The sequence below is a fragment of the Poecile atricapillus genome, chromosome 35 (genome assembly GCF_030490865.1).
Source record: "Poecile atricapillus isolate bPoeAtr1 chromosome 35, bPoeAtr1.hap1, whole genome shotgun sequence".
Classification (NCBI taxonomy): Eukaryota; Metazoa; Chordata; class Aves; order Passeriformes; family Paridae; genus Poecile; species Poecile atricapillus.
In genome coordinates, this window is record NC_081283.1 from 2,887,562 (window position 1) to 2,908,034 (window position 20,473).

At 58.4% G+C, this 20,473-nt stretch overlaps 2 protein-coding genes and 1 long non-coding RNA gene across 4 annotated transcripts; 2 read left to right on the plus strand and 1 right to left on the minus strand.

Moving 5' to 3' along the window:
* Positions 1-5,312, plus strand: LOC131590888 (uncharacterized). Of its 2 annotated transcripts, XM_058861269.1 has the most exons (3): positions 1-44; positions 593-719; positions 751-5,312. In XM_058861269.1, exon 3 carries the CDS (start codon positions 2,654-2,656, stop codon positions 3,992-3,994), a length of 1,341 nt encoding a protein of 446 aa, XP_058717252.1. In that variant the 5' UTR covers positions 1-44; positions 593-719; positions 751-2,653; the 3' UTR covers positions 3,995-5,312. The 2 variants fall into 2 exon arrangements, with proteins under 2 accessions (XP_058717252.1, XP_058717251.1); XM_058861268.1 differs by lacking the exon at positions 1-44 and having other exon boundaries at positions 528-719.
* On the minus strand, positions 4,695-11,913 carry SLC48A1 (solute carrier family 48 member 1). Its single transcript, XM_058861270.1, has 3 exons — positions 11,619-11,913; positions 6,903-7,070; positions 4,695-5,593 (listed from the first exon to the last, which is right to left on the minus strand). The coding sequence occupies exons 1-3, from the start codon at positions 11,755-11,757 to the stop codon at positions 5,457-5,459; spliced, it is 444 nt and encodes a 147-aa protein (XP_058717253.1). The 5' UTR covers positions 11,758-11,913; the 3' UTR covers positions 4,695-5,456.
* A 1,172-nt stretch (positions 11,914-13,085) lies between these two features.
* On the plus strand, positions 13,086-17,120 carry LOC131590923 (uncharacterized). The gene is made up of 3 exons (XR_009280219.1): positions 13,086-14,105; positions 14,603-14,648; positions 15,041-17,120. It is a non-coding gene; the product is annotated as an uncharacterized LOC131590923 (long non-coding RNA).
* Positions 17,121-20,473: the final 3,353 nt, after the last annotated feature.

Genomic DNA, 20,473 nt, shown 5'->3' on the forward strand with positions numbered 1-20,473 from the left:
GTTGGTTCCTGGGGGTCCCTGGGGGTCCCTGGGGGTTTCTGGGTGTTCCTGGAGGTTCCTGGGGGTTCCTGGGGGTTCCTGGAGGTTCCTGGGGGTTCCTGGGGGTTCCTGGGGGTTCCTGGAGGTCCCTGGGGGTCCCTGGGGGTCCCTGGGGGTTTCTGAGGGTTCCTGGGGGTCCCTGGGGGTTCCTGGGGGTCCCTGAAGGTCTCTGGGGGTTTCTGGGGGTCCCTGGAGGTCTCTGAGGGTTCCTGGAGGTCTCTGGGGGTTCCTGGGGGTTCCTGGAGGTTTCTGAGGGTTCCTGGAGGTTCCTGGGGGTTCCTGGAGGTTCCTGGGGTTCCTGGGGGTTCCTGGGGGTCCCTGGGGGTCCCTGGGGGTTCCTGGGGGTCCCTGGGGGTTCCTGGAGGTCTCTGGGGGTTTCTGGGGGTTCCTGGGCGTTCCTGGGGGTTTCTGGGGTTCCTGGGGGTTCCTGGAGGTTCCTGGGGGTTCCTGGGGGTCTCTGGGGGTTTCTGAGGGTTCCTGGAGGTTCCTGGGGGTCCCTGGAGGTCTCTGGGGGTTCCTGGGGGTTCCTGGGGGTCCCTGGGGGTCCCTGGAGGTTCCTGGGGGTTCCTGGGGGTTCCCAGAGCCACCACCCATGAGTGTCCCCAAGGCCTGGGTGTCCCCAAACCAGGGTGTCCCTGACCTCTGGGTGTCCCCAAACCTGGGTGTCCCCAAACCTGTGTGTTCCCAGACCGGGGTGTCCCCAAACCTGAGTGTCCCCAAAGGCTGGGTGTCCCCAAACCTGGGTGTCCCCAAACCCGGGTGTCCCCAAACCTGAGTGTCCCCAAACCTGTGTGTCCCCAGACCGGGGTGTCCCCAAACCTGGGTGTCCCCAGACCGGGGTGTACCCAAACCTGGGTGTCCCCAAACCTGAGTGTCCCCAAACCTGGGTGTCCCCAGCCCCTCACCCAGGGTGGGGGTCCCTGTCAGGAGCCCCTCAGCTGCCCCCCAGGGAAGGACCCCGCTCTCACAGAGCCACCCCCAGCCCCACAGCACATCTGGGACACCCCCGGAGCCTTCAAAGCCGCGCCTGGGGAGAGACGAAAGGCCCGGCTCAACTCCTGGCCGGAGATGAAAGGAAAATTCTCCCTCGGCGGCTGGAACGAGTTCCCGGAGCTGAGGAGCTGCATTTCCTGAGCCGCCTTTCCAGAGGGACACAGAGCAGATTCCCGGGGCTCCGCGCTCCCCGAGGATGCTCCGTGGGCTGGGAGGGGATGAGGATGAGGATGAGGAGCAGTGGGATGGGGAAGGAAAAGCTCCTTGAGGATGAGCCCGGGGCGGGGGAGCGGCTGCCGGGCGGATGCGAGCGACACATTTTCCTCATTTTGTCCCAGGAAATTCTATTCCGATTAAAAGGCGTTTGATCTCCACGGAGCGGGCGGGGGGGGGTTGGGTTTCTCTCCAATTGTTGGGTTTTATGTGGGTCAGGAATCGGCTCAAAGCTCCCGAGGATTTTTGGGGCTGCAGAATGTGGAGTTGGGATTTTTGGGGTTTATGAAAAGGTGGAGGAGGAAGGGATGGAGCCAAGAGCAGCCCGGGGCTCCTCCTCTCCCGGTTTTCCAAAGGGTTGATCCCTCTCCATCAGGGAAGGGGAATCCTCCAGCTCCTCATCTCCTCCAGCACCAGGAATAAAAGGGTTTTTCCAGGACCACGGGGGTCTCGTGGAATTTGGGATCTCCCGAGGGCTGGAGGGGATGAATTTGGTCGGGATTTATTGGCCTAAAAAAGGGGTAAAAACCACTCAAAAGTGAGGCAGAGGCACCACGAGGGACAGGCAGGAGGAGGGTGGGGGGCTGCTCCTTCCCCCTGGTTGTTATTCCAGCCTTTCCAGCCCCTTCCCCACGTCCTTCTCTCCCATTCCCAGCTGAGGAGGAAGGGAAGCAATGGGAATTTGGTGGGAAGGAGCAGAGGAAGGGTGGGGACCCCCCAGTGACCCCTCAGCCGAGCTGTGCTTGGCCCCTTCGGGCTCTCCACAAACCCCATCCCGAAGGCTCTTCCCAGATATCCCAGCCTGGGGATTTTCAGCCTCCTCGTTAAGCACTGGGCCCATATTGAAATGTTTTATTCCCTTGGTTGCTCTCCAAGCTGAGAATTGTCCTAAAAATAACCATTCCCAGTTCTGTGTGTGATGTTCTCCCCCCTCTCCCAGCCCCTGGCTCCGTCCCAGCTCCCCCAGCTCCGGTGAGTTCATCCCGACACCAGAACTGCTCCTTTGGAGATCTTTAAATCCCAGAGCTGATTCTCACCCAAAGCCTGGCTGGAGCACGAGGATTCCCTCGGGAATGGCAGCAGGACTGGGCTCGTGTCCGTGTGTCCGGCGCCCTCCCAGCTGGACACGGCCCCTGGGAGCCAGGCCACCCCAAGCTCTTCCTCGAGGACTCTTCCTCACCCCTCTCCCTCCCTTCCAGACCCTCAGGACGCCGAGAGTGAGGTGGGATTTGGGGAATTTTCTGGTTTTTCCCAGCCAGGGAACAAAGGGAAAATCCAGGCTGAGCCAGCAGCGTGTCCAGGGAGCAGGGACACCACGTGTGGTGACATCCCCGTGTCCTGGAAGGGACACACTCCTTGTTCCTGGCTGTGGCACTTCCCTAGACCCCATTCCCAGGAGAAGAATTCCATGGGGAACTGGGATCTGTGTCCCTGTTGGGGACATCCAGCCAGGATTTGTGTCCCTGTAAGGGACATCCAGCCAGGATCTGTGTCCCTGTTGGGGACATCCAGCCAGGATCTGTGTCCCTGTTGGGGACATCCAGCCAGGATCTCTGTCCCTGTTGGGGACATCCAGCTGGGATCTGTGTCCCTGTTGGGGACATCCAGCTGGGATCTGTGTCCCTGTTGGGGACATCCAGCTGGGATCTGTGTCCCTGCTGGGGACATCCAGCTGGGATCTGTGTCCCTGTTGGGGACATCCAGCCAGGATCTGTGTCCCTGTTGGGGACATCCAGCCAGGATCTGTGTCCCTGTTGGGGACATCCAGCCAGGATCTGTGTCCCTGTTGGGGACATCCAGCTGGGATCTGTGTCCCTGTTGGGGACATCCAGCCAGGATCTGTGTCCCTGTTGGGGACATCCAGCCAGGATTTGTGTCCCTGTTGGGGACATCCAGCCAGGATCTGTGTCCCTGTTGGGGACATCCAGCTGGGATCTGTGTCCCTGTTGGGGACATCCAGCCAGGATCTGTGTCCCTGTTGGGGACATCCAGCCAGGATTTGTGTCCCTGTTGGGGACATCCAGCCGCGATCTGTGTCCCTGTTGGGGACATCCAGCCAGGATCTGTGTCCCTGTTGGGGACATCCAGCCAGGATCTGTGTCCCTACTGGGGACATCCAGCCAAGATCTGTGTCCCTGTTGGGGACATCCAGCCAGGATCTGTGTCCCTGTTGGGGACATCCAGCTGGGATCTGTGTCCCTACTGGGGACATCCAGCCAAGATCTGTGTCCCTGTTGGGGACATCCAGCCAGGATCTGTGTCCCTGTTGGGGACATCCAGCCGGGATCTGTGTCCCTGTAAGGGACATCCAGCCAGGATTTGTGTCCCTGCACACGAGGACAGTGTCCCCAGCACCTCCTTCCCCCCACCCAAAGCCACCTGGAGGGGTCCCCAGCCCCACCAGGCTCATCCGGAGCCTTTGAGGCGCCGCTTCCGCCCTCGCCACATCTTGAGAGCAGATTGGGAAAATGTGAAAAATCTGTGGTTTTCCTTCGTGTGCTTTGAATCCCTCCAAGGGCAGGAAAAGTGGGATGGGGCCACTGCTGGACCCTCAGGAAGTGCTGAGACCCCCCCTCAGTGGGTCCCAGAGCCACGGGGGCCCTCCAGGAGCCTAAATAACCCCCAAAACCCAGCAGAGGCTCCCCAGTTCCTGAAGATTCCCCAGGCTGCCCAGCAGCAGGGAGTAAGGAATGCTGCGAAGGGAAAAACGGGTGATTCCATGAAAAACGGGGCTGGGAAAAGCTGGTGAAGCCAGAAATTAGGACAGGGTGGCTGGGACTTTGTGGGAGATGTGGGGGGTCAGGGTGAGGGGATGGATTGGAGTGTCCTGGGAAGTCTTTGGAGCCACCAGGACCTCTGTCCTGTCCTGTTCCCACCAGGAATTCCAGCTGGGATCTTTCCCTTGGAGCGAGACCTCACCCCAGGGCTTTGTAGGGACTCGGCTCGTCCCTGTAGGGCCACGCTGAGTTCCTCGGTGATCCCTGTTTTGGGGGATGTCCCTGTTTTGGGGGATGTCCCCGGTTTTGGGGTGTTCCAGGTGGCTTTGGGGTCCCGCTCGCGTCCCCCCCCCAGCCCGGGCTGTGCCAGCGCCGCCCTCTGGTGGCTCCTGCTGGCCCTGCAGCCGGCGCTGTCCCCAAAGTGTCCCCAAAGTGTCCCCAAAGTGTCCCCAAAGTGTCCCCACCCCACGGTCAGGGATTGGGATGGGGCTGGGAATGGGAATTTCGCTCAGGGCTGACTCCAAAGCCCCCCTGAAGCCCCTCTGCCCCTCGCTTGCTTCCAGGGAAAAAACCACCACTTCCCCAGAAATCCCTTTGGGCTGAAATCCCCGAATCCCAAGGGATTTGTGAGGGGGGAAAAGCCACCTCAGACTCCCGGTGGATGAGGAAGGGAGGAGTTAAACGATCCCACTCACCCCAAAAGCTCCCCAGGGAATTGCAGAGCAGCCAGGCTGGTGAGGGAGGGCTGTATTTGTGGTGGCACAGGGTGACAGCGAGGGTGGCACCCACCCCGGCACCCCCCAGCTGCAAACCAGGGCGAATCCACGTAAAAACAGAGGGAATATTTACACACAGGATCCTTTAAAAAAGCTGGGATGTGCGGTGGGAATTCCAGGTTTAGGGACTCCAGCAGGTCACAGCCTCACCCCAAAGGTGCTCCTCAATCCCTGGGGTCACCTGAGCCACCCCCATCCCCTCCCCTCTCCTCCTGCTTCCACAAAAACATTTTTTTTCCCCAATTTTTTCCTCTCCCTGAGGTTCAGGCAGGTCAGGCTTTGGCTCTGAATCCCTTTCCCCCACACACCTTTTCCCCACACACCCGCTGCTGCAACTTCAAAGCGTTAAATACGGCATTTATGGTTAAACACGGGATCCCAATCCTTTTAAAAACCAGCCCGGGGGAGCAGCATTCCCAACCCCGGGAGCTTTGGGATGAGCTGTGCTCCTCCGCTCCCAGATAAACCCCAAATCCCTGGAGAGACCTGGCTGGGAGCTCCTGGGAGGCTCATCCCAGGGGACAAAGGAGCAGAGAGGGCGACACGTGGAGCAGCACAGCGACAAAAACGGCGACCGCCACCCCCTCCCTTCTCCCCAGAGCGACGGGGCGAGGAAAATCCAGCAGGAAAAACCCTCTCTGAGGACAGACAGACAGCCAGGCAGCTCCTGCTCCGTGCCCAGGCCTCTCCTCCCTGCCCCACACCTTTCCCAGCAAGCTCAGAAGTCGCTGAGGATGCTGATGTCGGCGAACTCGGCGCGGTACCGGTGCGAGTAGAGGCTCAGCAGCAGCGCCCACTTCAGCGCCATGAAGCTCCACACACACGACAGGTAATAACTCTTGGGGTCAGTCAGGGCTGCCAGGGAAATAAAAAAAACAGGGATTTGGTGGGAATTCCAGCCCTTGGGAGCTCTGCACGACCCCTGAGGGAGGCTGTGCTCCCACTGGGATGGGGTGGTTTGCCCAAAGTCGCTCAGGGATTTGTGGGAATTGCTGGATGTGGCTCAAGGAAATCATCCCTGTTCCTCACCCCTCTCTCCATCCTCTTCCAGAACTTCACATCCCAGGGAAAAAGAGGAAAAAACACAATTCCTCCTTCTAGAGGTGCTTTCCTTTCCTGCTGGGATCAATATTTAATATTTATTAATATTTACTGATCCCCTGTGCAGGTGGGGCTCAGGGAATGCCAGGAACAGCCTCTTTTGGGAGAAATCTGCCAATTTCCTCTTTATTTATCCCAAAACTGCCCCTTCCCAGGGGGCTGGCTCTGCTTTTTGAGGGCACCTCGGTGGTGTCACATTCACTGTCAACATCTGGTGACATTTGCTTTGTCACCAAATTTGAGGGACACTTCCAGAACCTGGTGGGGGAAAACAATCCCAGCTTGAGCTGCCTGGGGGTCGCCAAAAATGAAGATAACTCCTTTGAGGAATGCACAAAACAACATTTTCCTGGTAAATTCCAGTCATTCCACATCTCTAAAATCATTGCCTTGTGCAGGGGTTCTACCTTGCCCCAAATTAGGACTTCCCCTAAAAAAAACCCCAATTTTCTCCCCAGTTTTTCCTCCCGTTTCCAAGAAAGGAGGGGGTGGCAAATATTTGATTTTCCTTTCATATCTGTATTTTCCAGGATTTCCCACGTGGTTTTTCATCCCTTTGCACCAGGAAAACTCCACGGGGAGTTTCTTTAGGCTGAGCCAAGGGGTGTTTTTGGGGTTGTGACCCCACAACAGCTTCTCCACCACCACCAGGACAACCCCGTGGGGCTTCTCAGCCAACAAAAAACCTCCAAAAAAACAACCCCCAGACGTTCTCCCTTTGGTGTGGGGCCAAGGAAATCGCGGGAGGGATTTGGAGCCCTTCCTTAGGGAATGTTCAGGGGTTTGGAGCCGGGAATGCTGAGTCAGGGCCGAGGTTTGGGCTTGGAGCTGCTCCAGGAGGGATGGATGCGACCATTGTCATGGAAATGAGGAAATTCCCAGGGTTTTTTGGGGGCTTTGTCATGGAAATGAGGCAATTCCAGGGTTTTTTTTTTGATGCCACAGCAGGGCAGGGAAATGAGGTGACATCCCCTCAGGCTGTCACCAGAAGAGGAGGTGGCACCCCCAGCCCTGCTCTGTCCCCAAGCTCCCCCCGGCACTCCCAGTCCCTCCCAGTACTCACACTGGTGCTGGGTGATGGCCAGGGCCAGGAAGGCGCAGAAGCCCAGCCCGGAGAGGGCGGAGAAGAGGATCCCGACGGAGAGGAAGAACCTCAGCCCTTTTAACCAGGTCCTCCAGTAATCCTGCAGGTACATCACATGCGTGATTAGGGCCCAGAGCGCCAGCACACCTGTCCAGGTGACAGCAGGGACATCAGAACAGCACCCAAGGAGAGTAAAGCACAGCTCAACCCTCCCAAAACACCTGGGAACAGCAGGGGACCTGTCCAGGTGACAGCAGGGATGTCAGAACAGCACCCACGGACAGGTAAAACACAGCTCAACCCTCCCAAAACACCTGGGAACACCTGGGAACAGCAGGACACCTGTCCAGGTGACAGCAGGGACATCAGAACAGCACCCAAGGACAGGTAAAACACAGCTCAACCCCCCTGGAACACCTGGGAACACCTGGGAACACCAGGACACCTGTCCAGGTGACAGCAGGGATGTCAGAACAGCACCCACGGACAGGTAAAACACAGCTCAACCCTCCCAAAACACCTGGGAACAGCAGGGGACCTGCCCAGGTGACAGCAGGGATGTCAGAACAGCACCCAAGGACAGGTAAAACACAGCTCAACCCCCCTGGAACACCTGGGAACAGCAGGGGACCTGCCCAGGTGACAGCAGGGATGTCAGAACAGCACCCAAGGACAGGTAAAACACAGCTCAACCCCCCTGGAACACCTGGGAACAGCAGGACACCTGCCCAGGTGACAGCAGGGATGTCAGAACAGCACCCACGGACAGGTAAAACACAGCTCAACCCTCCCAAAACACCTGGGAACAGCAGCACACCTGTCCAGGTGACAGCAGGGATGTCAGAACAGCACCCAAGGACAGGTAAAACACAGCTCAACCCCCCTGGAACACCTGGGAACACCTGGGAACACCTGGGAACACCTGGGAACACCTGGGAACACCTGGGAACAGCAGGACACCTGTCCAGGTGACAGCAGGGACATCAGAACAGCACCCAAGGAGAGTAAAGCACAGCTCAACCCTCCCAAAACACCTGGGAACAGCAGGGGACCTGTCCAGGTGACAGCAGGGACATCAGAACAGCACCCACAGACAGGTAAAACACAGCTCAACCCCCCTGGAACACCTGGGAACAGCAGGACACCTGTCCAGGTGACAGCAGGGACATCAGAACACCCCTCAGCCCCTCCTGCCCAACCCATCCCCATGGCTGCCAGGACCTGCTGCCCCCCCTGCCCACATTCCCTGCTCAGGACAGGTTGGATTCCCACCCTGGGTCCCCCATGGACACTCCATGTCCAATCCCCCCGTGCTGGGGGTCCCCAGGCTGGTGGGAGGGATTTGGGGACGGGGATTTGGGAAGATCCCGTGGTCACAACTGCGGAGTCATCGCACCCCAAATGCTGTCTCAGGGTCTGGTGACAGAGCTGAGCCCTCAACTTCTCCAAAATCCACCTCCCTCACTTCCTGCTGGCCTGGGCTCCAGCGCTTCCAACCCACATTTCTGACAGAAATGGGGAACTTGGGGTTTGGAGTCAGCAAAAAGCTGCTCCCCAGTGACTCAGCAGAACTGCCCTGAGTGCTGAGTCAAGGTTTGGTGTTCCCAGCCCAAAATCGCTGCTGCTGCCCCGAGCTCTGCGTGGGGAGAGCAGCACTTGGGTGCCTCGAGTTCCCCTGACCCTGAGCCAAGCCCTGATCCAATCCCAGTCCAAACCCTGATCCCAAACCCTGACCCAAACCCCATCCAAATCCTGATCCCAAACCCTGACCCAAACCCCATCCAAATCCTGATCCCAAACCCTGACCCAAACCCCATCCAAACCCTGATCCCAAACCCCATCCAAATCCTGATCCTAAACCCTGACCCAAACCCCATCCAAATCCTGATCCAATCCCAATCCAAACCCTGACCCAATTCTGACCCAAACCCCATCCAAATCCTGATCCCAAACCCTGACCCAAACCCCATCCAAATCCTGATCCAATCCCAATCCAAACCCTGATCCAATTCTGATCCAAACTCTGTCCAAACCATGATCCAATCCCAATCCAAATCCTGATCCCAAACCCCATCCAAACCCTGATCCCAAACCCTGACCCAAACAAAAACAAGATCAATTCCTGGGTAAAACAAAAACCTCCCTTGGAATGAGTTGAAATAAATCCCAGAAGTTCAAAGCAAGGCTGGAACCTGGGGATCGATTCCCTCCCCTCTTCAGACCCAAATATTTGGATAATATTTGGATACAAACTTTCCCTCCCTGCAAACATCCAAACAAAATCTGGGACAAACACAAGGTTTTGTCAGCCTCATGCTCCTCCTGGAGGGATCCTTCAATCCCAGGGAAAACAGAGTTTTGTTGGGAATGAGCTCAGCTCACGGCAGGGCCATTTGTCCCACATGGAGATCCCGGGGAAAAACAACAAATCTGCAGCAGAGGGCAAAAAAAAAAACCCAAACAAACACAAAAACTGCCAGGAGTCCCCTGACTCCAGCATTCCTGCAAGGAGCATCCCGAATCCAGCTCCAAACGGGTGGTGATGGCAAAGAAAATGAGGGTAAAAATTAAAAGTAACATTAAAAACTCCCTGCAAAGTCCCAGGAAATGGTGACCAACTCCAAGACATTTTTTTTTTATTGTGTGTTTACAAAGCCTCCAGTTCTTTTCCAGCTAAACAATCCCCTTTTATCCACTCCAGCTGCAGCATCAGCTGGAAGGAGATGAAATCCCCACTCCAACAGGAGCAGGAGCTTTGCCAACCGGAATTTTGCCATTTCTGTGTTTGCCAAACTTTGCCTCTCCCCCCAAACCTCCCCTCAGCCCTGGGGAAGGGGCTCCTCGGCCCCACCATTGCCCTCCCTCCCTTCTCAAGGCTCACAAATCCCTCAGAGTGAGGAGGGGGCTCCTCGATCCCACTCAGAGTGAGGAGGGGGCTCCTCGATCCCACTCAGAGTGAGGAGGGGGCTCCTCGATCCCCCCTCACCCTCACAACCCCCTCAGAGTGAGGAGGGGGCTCCTCGATCCCACTCAGAGTGAGGAAGGAGCTCCTCGATCCCACTCAGAGTGAGGAGGGGGCTCCTTGATCCCCCTCAGAGTGAGGAGGGGGCTCCTCGATCCCCCCTCACACTCACAACCCCCTCAGCCATGGAGCAGGGGCTCCTCGATCCCCCCTCACAACCCCCTCAGAGTGAGGAAGGGGCTTCTTGATCCCTCTCAAAGCCCCCTCAGGGCTCCTTGATCCCCCTCAGAGTGAGGAAGGGGCTTCTTGATCCCCCTCAAAGCCCCCTCAGGGCTCCTTGATCCCCCTCAGAGTGAGGAAGGGGCTTCTCGATCCCCCTCAAAGCCCCCTCAGGGCTCCTTGATCCCCCTCACCCCTCACAGCCCCCTCAGAGTGAGGAGGGGGCTCCTCATTCACCTCTCACCCCTCACAACCCCCTCAGAGTGAGGAGGGGGCTCCTCATTCAACTCTCACCCCTCAGAGTGAGGAAGGGGCTTCTCGATCCCCCTCAAAGCCCCCTCAGGGCTCCTTGATCCCCCTCAGAGTGAGGAGGGGGCTTCTCGATCCCCCTCAAAGCCCCCTCAGGGCTCCTTGATCCCCTCTCACCCCTCACAGCCCCCTCAGAGTGAGGAGGGGGCTCCTCATTCACCTCTCACCCCTCACAACCCCCTCAGAGTGAGGAGGGGGCTCCTCTATCTCTCCTCACAGCCCCCTCAGGGCTCCTCGATCCCCCCTCAGACATCAAAGACCCCTCAGGGCTCTTCATTCCCCCTCAAAGCCCCCTCAGGGCTCTTCATTCCCCCTTAAAGTCCCCTCAGGGCTCCTCGATCCCCCCTCAGCCCTCAAAGTCCCCTCAGGGCTCCTCGATCTCCCCTCACAGCCCCCTCAGGGTTGAGGAAGGGGCTCCTCGCCCCCATCGCTGCCCTGATTCCCCCCCTCAGGCTCAGCCCCCTCACGCCCCGGCCCCGATCCCCTCCTCACCCCGATCCCCTCCGATCCCCTCCTCACCCCGATCTCCTCCTCACCCCGATCCCCTCCTCACCCTGATCCCCTCCGATCCCCTCCGATCCCCGATCCCCTCCGATCCCCGATCCCCCTCAGCCCTCACGACCCCGGCCCCGATCCCCTCCTCACCCCGATCTCCTCCTCACCCCGATCCCCCTCAGCCCTTCACGCCCCCGGCCCCGATCTCCTCCTCACCCCGATCTCCTCCGATCCCCGATCCCCTCCGATCCCCTCCTCACCCCGATCTCCTCCTCACCCCGATCCCCTCCGATCCCCCTCAGCCCTCACCCCGATCTCCTCCTCACCCCGATCCCCCTCAGCCCTCACCCCGATCTCCTCCTCATCCCGATCCCCCTCAGCCCTCACGACCCCGGCCCCGATCCCCTCCTCACCCCAATCCCCTCCGATCTCCTCCTCACCCCGATCTCCTCCTCACCCCGATCTCCTCCTCACCCCGATCCCCCTCAGCCCTCACCCCGATCTCCTCCTCATCCCGATCTCCTCCTCACCCCGATCCCCCGGTGCCCTCACGCCCCCCGGTGCCGTACCCGAGAGCCCCCCGGTGCCCTCACGCCCCCCGGTGCCCTCACGCCCCCCGGTGCCGTACCCGAGAGCCCCCCGGTGCCCTCACGCCCCCCGGTGCCGTACCCGAGAGCCCCCCGGTGCCCTCACGCCCCCCGGTGCCGTACCCGAGAGCCCCCCGGCCGCCGCCGTGCCGGGCTGGCGCAGCGCGGGCACCACGCTCCAGGCGCAGAAGGCCGAGAGGCCGCTCAGGGCACCGAAGGACGCGTAGGCGACACGGAGCGCCAGGGCCCCGCTCAGCGCCATGGCGGCCTCGGCGCGGCCCGCCCACGGCACCGCGACACGCCCCGGCAACGGGAACGGGACACGCCCCGGCACCGGGACACGCCTCGGGAACGGAACACTGCCCGGGACACGGGGACACGCCCCGGGATACGGCACCGGGACACGGGAAGGGGACACGGCCCGGGACACGGCACTGGGACACGCCCCCGGGACACCGGGACACGCCCACAGACACCGGGACACGGCACCGGGACACTGGGACACGCCCACAGAGACCGGGACACGGCACCGCGACACAGGGACATGCCCCGGGATACGGCACGGGGACACGGGAAGGGGACACGGGAAGGGGACACGGTACCGGGACACGCCCCCGGGACACGCCCCCGGGACACGCCCCCGGGACACGCCCCCGGGACACTGGGACACGGCACCGGGACAGTGGGACACGCCCCCTCCGCCACCGGGACACGTCCCGTTCCAGCGCGCCCCCTGGCGGGCGGGAGGACCGAGGAGGGGACGAGGCGGGACGGGGACACCGGGGGGGGACACGGAGGGCACGGGGGGCGTGGGGACACCGAGAGGGGACACGGAGGGCGTGGGGACACCCCGGAGGGGACACGGAGGGTACGGGGGACATGGGGACACCGGGGGGGGGACACGGAGGGCACGGGGGGACGTGGGGACACCGTGGGAGGGGGACACGGAGGGTACGGGGGGCGTGGGGACACCGAGAGGGGACACGGAGGGCACGGGGACACCGGGGGGGGGACACGGAGGGCACGGGGGACGTGGGGACACCGGGGAGGGTGGCACGGAGGGCACGGGGGACGTGGGGACATCCCGGAGGGGACACGGGGGGCGTGGGGACACCCCAGAGGGGACACGGAGGGCACGGGGGACGTGGGGACACCCCGGAGGGGACACGGGGGACGTGGGGACACCGGGGAGGGGGACACGGAGGGCACGGGGGACGTGGGGACACCGGGGGGGGGGACACGGAGGGCACGGGGGACGTGGGGACACCGAGAGGGGACACGGGGGGCGTGGGGACACCCCGGAGGGGACACGGAGGGCACAGGGGGACGTGGGGACATCCCGGAGGGGACACGGAGGGCACGGGGGACGTGGGGACATCCCGGAGGGGACACGGAGGGCACGGGGGACGTGGGGACACCGAGAGGGGACACGGAGAGCACGGGGGGACGTGGGGACACCGGGGGGGGGACACGGAGGGTACGGGGGGCGTGGGGACATCCCGTAGGGGACACGGAGGGCACGGGGGACGTGGGGACACCCCGGAGGGGACACGGGGGACGTGGGGACACCCCGGAGGGGACACGGGGGACATGGGGACACTCCGGAGGGGACACGGCGATCCCGGGGGACACGGGGCTCAGGCGGCACCGGGGACACCGGGAGATGGGGCGCGTGTGGCTTTGGGGACATCTCGCCTCCTCCCGGGGCCCATCCTGTGGGACTGCGGTCTGGGGACACCTCATCAAAATCCTCAAAGACTTTTTGGGGCTTTTCCGTTCCCTTTTCTCCCTTCCCCTTTTTATTTTCCTTTTTTTTTTTCAATACTTTTCCCCTTTCTGAGCCCTTGGCTGGGTCCGGCTCTCCTTCATCCGCGGGGACAGAAATTTCCAGTGAGGATTGGGGTGAGAATGGGATTTTCCCATTTATTTCTCATTAATTAATTGTCACGATGTCTTTTTCCGAATTTCTCAGGTTCAGGCTCTTCCCAGAGGATCTTTCCGGGGGTGGCGAAGCTCGGCTGGGCTGTCGGGCACCTGCTCTAGATGGCAGCAGCCTCCTTCCCTTCCCCGAGCCTCATTCCCCGCTCTTCATCCCCATCCCCACCCCTCCTCCTCCTCATCCATCTCCCTTCCCCCCTCTTCATCCATCCCCCCATCCCTCCTCGGTGTCCCCCCATGGAATTCAGCCTTTGGAGCACCCTGGGGTGGTGGAATTGTCGCTGCCCTGGGAACGGGACGGGCTTGAAGGTCCCCTCCAACCCAAACCATTCCTGTCTGTCCCTCGCTGCTGTCCCCAGAGCGGGCTGTGGGGTGACAAACCCCGGGAGCATCCCTGATTTTGGGGGATGGAGTCTTTGGGATGGAGGGATGCGGGTCTGGAGCAGCTCGTGCAGCACAGCCGAGCCTGGATCCTCCGAGCATTCCTGGCTGGAGACACCAAAAAATTCCCCTGGAGCTGTTCTGCCTCTCACAGCTCGCGCTGAGCCCCCATCCTGCGGCTCCTTTGGGGTCAGGGACGCTGAAACCCAGCCTGATCCATCCCGGAGCTCATCCCGCTCCCCAAAGCCTCGGTGACATCCCTAAAACCTCGGGAACATCCCAAAAACCCAGGTGATATCCCTAAAACCCTGGGGACATCCCAAAAACCCAGGTGATATCCCTAAAAACCTCGGGGACATCCCTAAAAACCCCGGTGATACCCCTAAAAACCTCGGGAACATCCCAAAAACCCAGGTGATATCCCTAAAAACCCTGGGGACATCCCAAAAACCCGGTGACATCCCTAAAAACCTCGGGAACATCCCTAAAAACCTCGGGAACATCCCAAAAACCCCGGTGACATCCCTAAAAACCTCGGGAACATTCCTAAAAACCCCGGTGATATCCCTAAAAACCCCGGTGACATCCCAAAAACCCCGGTGACATCCCTAAAAACCTGGTGACATCCCAAAAACCCCGGGAATATCCCAAAAAAACCCGGTAACATCCTAAAAAACCCAGGGATGGACTTGCAGGTCCTGCCTGCCGGGGGTGGGGTTTGGGTTTTTAAGCATAAAAAAACCTCGAGAGCAGCAAAATAAAAATCTCATTTCCTGTTTTTCCTGCAGGAATTTGGCTCCCTGGAGCGGAACGAGCGGCGTCAGCAGGAGCCAGGTGAAATCAGCTCCTCCTCCTCCTCATCCCGATTTCCCCAAGGGAATTTGGAGCCGATTTTTGTCATCCCGGTTCTGCTGACTCTGCCAGGGCCAGAAAGATGCTGAGATTATTTTATTTTATTTTATTTTATTTTATTTTATTTTATTTTATTTTATTTTATTTTATTTTATTTTATTTTATTTTATTTTATTTTATTTTATTTTATTTTATTTTATTTTATTTTATTTTATTTTATTTTATTTTATTTTTTTTTTTTATTTTATTTTATTTTACTTTATTTTATTTCATTTCATTTTATTTCATTTCATTTTATTTCATATTTCATTTCATTTCATTTTATTTAATTTCATTTCTTTTCTTTTCATTTTATTTTATTTTATTTTTTACAGGTGGAAAAGAGCTCAGAGCTGAGGAGAAGCAAAGTCTGGGGCTGGGATTTTTTCCTGTTTTATTTGGTTTTGTTTGGGTTTTTTTTGTTGTTGTTTTTTTTCTTTTTTTGTTTGGCTTTTTGGTGGCTTTTTTGGGGGTTTTTTGGGGTTTTTTTTGTTTTGTTTTGTAGATCGGACTTCAAATTCAGGGGAAGCTCAGCAGAAATTCATCCAGGAGGATTTTAGGGAGAGATAAAAATACCTGGAGGGGTTTAGAGGGGAAAAAGTAAAAAAGAAAGGAAAGGAAAGGAAAGGAAAGGAAAGGAAAGGAAAGGAAAGGAAAGGAAAGGAAAGGAAAGGAAAGGAAAGGAAAGGAAAGGAAAGGAAAGGAAAGGAAAGGAAAGGAAAGGAAAGGAAAGGAAAGGAAAGGAAAGGAAAGGAAAGGAAAGGAAAGGAAAGGAAAGGAAAGGAAAGGAAAGGAAAGGGAAAAGGGAAAAGGGAAAAGGGAAAAGGGAAAAGGGAAAAGGGAAAAGGGATGCCACTGTGGGATATCCCAGGATATCCCAGAATCCCGGACTGCTTTTGGGCTGGAGGGACCTTAAAGCCCGTCCAGGGCCACCCCAGGGGCACCTTCTGCCATCCCAGGTGGCTTCAAGGCCCGTCCAACCTGGCCTGGGACACTTCCAGGGACGGGGCAGCCGCAGCTTTCCTGGAAATTCCATTCCAGACCCTCAAGGGGATGGAATTCCACCCCAAACCCTCACCCCGATGGGCGCCTGCTCCGAGGGAACCTCGGGATGGAAATGAGGATGGGGAGAGGAGGAGGAGGAGCCACGACGCTCCCGTTCCTTCCCCCAGCTCCCACCTGCTGAGGGTTTTTCACCTTTTGACCCAAAATTTGCCTTCCGGGCCCTCGGCACTGCCCACCCCGGGCAGCAGCTGCGGGTAACACCTGGATTTTCCAGAGCTGTGGACCTTGGCCCTGTTCCCCAGCACCTGGTGACCAGGTTTTCCAAAGCAAAGTCGTTTTCCTGGTTATTGCTCCTGCCCGGAGAGCCCCGGGAACAGCTGGGAAACAGCCGGATTTACCGGATCACGGATCCTTCCTCCTCCTCCTTCCTCCTCCTCCCTCCTCCCCGGAGCGGGGACAGCTCCGTGGGGGCTGGATCTGGGAACAAAAGGAGGAAAATCATCCGGGATGGGGACAGCCCTGTTCGTTTCCCGAGAGCTGGGAACAGCCCGGAGTTTTATCCTGAGAGTTTGTCCTTGAGGCCTTTTTTTTGTGTTTTCCTCCCCCTTTTAAAGGAACATTTCACCCACGGGAATAACTGGGATTGAGATCCCAGAAATGTCAAAGACCCAAAGGAGAAAGGAAAAAGGAAAAGTTGAGGAAATGAGGAGGTCCCGGCTCGTCCTGGTGCGAGGGATGGTTACAAATCCCACCTTGGGGAAAAACATTGATTTTCTTTCTCCTCTCTCTGGGTTATTGGTGGGAATTGATGACCTCAGCGGGCTTTTCCAACCTGAAAAATTCCGCTTTTCCACGATTTTCTGGATGCTCGGCTCTGGCTGGACTCAGATCCGAGGTGTCTGCAGCAAATCTGGGAATTGTTTCAGGAAGAAGCCGAGTGGGCACGGAAAGACCGGGAGAACAAGACCCATCACGTTCCCCAAGTGCTAATGAGGGAATGAAATTAAACCGCCCGCGAGACCAAAACTCTCCAAAATTCCTTCCTCAAGAGCAGCATCCCCTCCACAATTCCATGGACAATCCAGAAATGAATCACAGGCGGGATTGAGGAACGGATAATTCCTAAAGCTGCTGCTCCAACCCAATAAAACCCCGCTTAGTATCACATAATTTGTGTTAATTCCGGAATTGCTGCTAATTCCGGCCCAATTAGGAGATAAAACACGGCGGTGGAGCCGCTTATTAAATTACAAATCATCCCGGCTAAATCCGAGGATTATTTAACACCGAGGGTTTCGGGAAGACGCTCGGGAATCTGCGCCGGAATAACGATGTCAGGGGAGCAGGAGCGTTAATCAAAGTAATGAAAACATAAATTAGGGGAGGCTGGGCCAATAAATAGGAAATAAATAGGGTTGGAGGGAGAGAAATACATAAAGAAGCAGCATTAAAGGATAAACCCGCCGTGTTTGGAGCGCAGTAAATTCCCCAGCATTTTCCCCAGGATTGGATTTTCGGGGCTGATTTGTGGCCGTGTCCTGGAGAACCGGGGAGATGATAAATATGGAATATTTCCTCCATCCCCACCTGCCAGCCAAACCCTCCTGAGGGACACCGAGACTTCCCAGGTTTCTCCTGGAATTTCTGCCGTGCCAAGGGACAAGACCTGGACACTCATTCCCAGAAAACGGAGCCAAAATAGGGGATGGGACGGAAATATTTGGATTTAACTCCGATTTCGCTCCGTTCTGCCTTTGCGGGGCAAAACGGGGAGCGGGGTCAGCGTTTGCTGCCCGTGGATCCGCGGCTCCTGGTTGGGATTTGGGATTTTGGGAAGAGATTCCTCCCGGGGAGGTTGGGTGAGGCCAGAACTCCCCCGAAAGCACTCGGAGCTCGGCCGGAGCTGCTGAGATTAATGATTGTTCAAGTGTGGAGTTAAAGGAGCGATAAGAGGTTGATAAGGCAGAGCTGCTGCTCCCAGCGATCCCGAGCAGCCTCTGGAAGCGGCCGGGATCGGTGACCCCGCACCCAGCCGGGGCACGGCTGCGATTCCCGGGAGTTCCTGAGCCTGGGAAGGGCCGGGAGCACCGGGAATGGGGGGATTGTCCGTGCCCAGGGGTGGGGTGAGGGACCAGAGATGTCCCCGGGACCAGGGACACCCTTGGGACACCCCGGGGACACCTCAGGGACATCTCAGGGACCCCAGGGACACCCTTGGGACACCACAGGGACATCTCAGGGACCCCAGGGACACCCCAGGGACGCCAGCACCACCCCGAACCCCCACACTGGGCCAGTAAAACCGGGATACTGGGCTGGACAGAGTCGGTCCGCACTGGGATGCTCCGCCTGATTTTCCGAGCGATTTGGATCCCCAAACCTCCCCCAGGCCCCCGGGGACAGTGGGGTCGGTGACCCCCGGGGCTCCCCCAGCCCATCCCGAGCCCCGGGAGCCGCTCCAGGCCATCCCCAGGGGGCTCGGGAAGGGCCTGGAGCTCCTGGAGCTCCAGCGGGACCGGGGAGCCGCTCCCAGGAATGCGGGGTGGGAGCGATCGAGGAGACAAAGGAAAGGGGTGGGGGGACCCTCGTTGGGAGGTCTGAACTGGGATGGGGAGAGGGTTGGGGTGGGATGGGATGGGATAAGGATGGGAGAGGGTGGGATGGGGATGGGGAGAGGGTGGGATGGGAATGGGGAGAGGGTGGGATGGGGATGAGGTGGGGATGGGGTCGGGTGGGGATGAGGTGGGGTGGGATGAGATGGGGAAAAGGATGGGGAGAGGGATGGGATGGGATGGGGAGAGGGATGGGGAGAGGGATGGGGAGATGGATGGGATAGGGTGGGATGGGGAGATGGATGGGAGAGGGATGGGATGGGGATGGAATGGGATAGGATGGGGATAGGGATGGGGAGAGGGATGGAAGAGGGTGGGATGAGGAGATGGTTGGGATGAGGATAGGGAGAGGGATGGGGATGGGATAGGGTGGGATGGGGAGAAGGTTGGGAGAGGGATGGGGGTGGGATTGGATAGGGATGGGATAGGGATGGAGAGAGGGATGGGGAGAGTGATGGGATAGGTTGGGATGAGGAGATGGATGGGAGAGGGATGGGATAGGGGTTGGGATGGGACGGGGAGATGGATGGGATAGGATGGGACGGGGAGATGGATGGGATAGGATGGGATGAGGAGATGGATAGGATAGGATGGGATGGAGAGAGATGGATGGGAGAGGGATGGGATAGGGGTGGGATGGGACGGGGAGATGGATGGGAGAGGGATGGGGATAGGGATGGAGAGAGGGATGGGGAGTGATGGGATAGGTTGGGATGAGGAGATGGATGGGAGAGGGATGGGATAGGGGTTGGGATGAGGAGATGGATGGGATAGGATGGGATGGAGAGAGGGATGGGAGAGGGATGGGATAGGGGTGGGATGGGATGAGGAGATGGATGGGATAGGATGGGATAGGTTGGGATGAGGAGATGGATGGGAGAGGGATGGGATAGGGGTGGGATGGGACGGGGAGATGGATGGGATAGGATGGGATGGGATGGGAAGATGGATGGGATAGGATGGGATGGCGTTGTGGAATCCTCAACCAAGAGAGGAACCGCCTGCGGAGCCCGGAGGGGCCAGGGCAGGTGTCTCTCCTGCGGCTGCCGGGGTGGGGCTGCCCGGGCTCCAGGAGCTGCTGCCTTCGTCAGCCTCTTCCTCCTTCTCTTAATTAGTTATGATTTGCATGGCGGGACGTGTCTGTGCACGGCCGGGTCCCCCCGCCCCCGTGCCAGGAATCCCTGGCTGGAACAAGGCCGGGAGCAGCTCCGGGCTCTCGGGGAAGCTGCTGGGGAGAGACTCCAGCACGGGGGAGGTTGTTGTGACCCCGGAGCCTCCAGGAATCCCGGGAAAAATCCCCGGGAAAAGCGTCCTCAAGGAGGAGGGAGAGGAGGGGAGGAAGGCTCAGGATCGTGGTTCCTGTCCGGGAGGGACAGATTTGGGGACCTCGGTGTGACCCCCCCCAGAGCCTCTCGGGTGCCCCAGCAAGAGGCGGAGCAGGGGAGGCTCAAGGTTCTTCCCCAAATTCCTTGAATCCAGCTGATGTTTCCCATCCCTGCTCCAGTTAGGGTGGGGGCCCACGTAAAGGCAGATTTGACATTTTAAAAATTGGGATTTATTTCAAAAACTGAATGCTCCTTTTGGCACAAACCTCGTTCCTTCTTCTCTTTTTTATTTCTTTTTTTTTTGCCAAAAGCTCTCCCAGGACCACTGGGCCTCGCTCCAGCTGGGGGCCACTTCCCCAGTACAAACCATTCCCAGTACAAACCATTCCCAGTATAAGCCATTCCCAGTGCAAACCATTCCCAGTGCAAACCATTCCCAGTATAAACCATTCCCAGTATAAACCGTTCCCAGTATAAATCACTCCCAGTACAACCCCCCCACCTCTTCCCAGCCCCTCTGGGTCCTGTTTTCCCCCCACCAAACTGGCCAGGACCCCTCAAACCCCAACCTGTGACCCCCCCCCAAACCCCAAACCCCAACCTGTGACCCCTCAAACCCCAACCTGTGACCCCCCAAACCCCAACCTGTGATTCCCCCAAACCCCAAACCCCAACCTGTGACCCCCCCAACCCCCAAACCCCAACCTGTGACCCCCAAACCCCAACCTATGACCCCCCAAACCCCAACCTATGACCCCCTAAACCCCAACCTGTGACCCCCCAAACCCCAAACCCCCACCTGTGACCCCCCAAACCCCAACCTGTA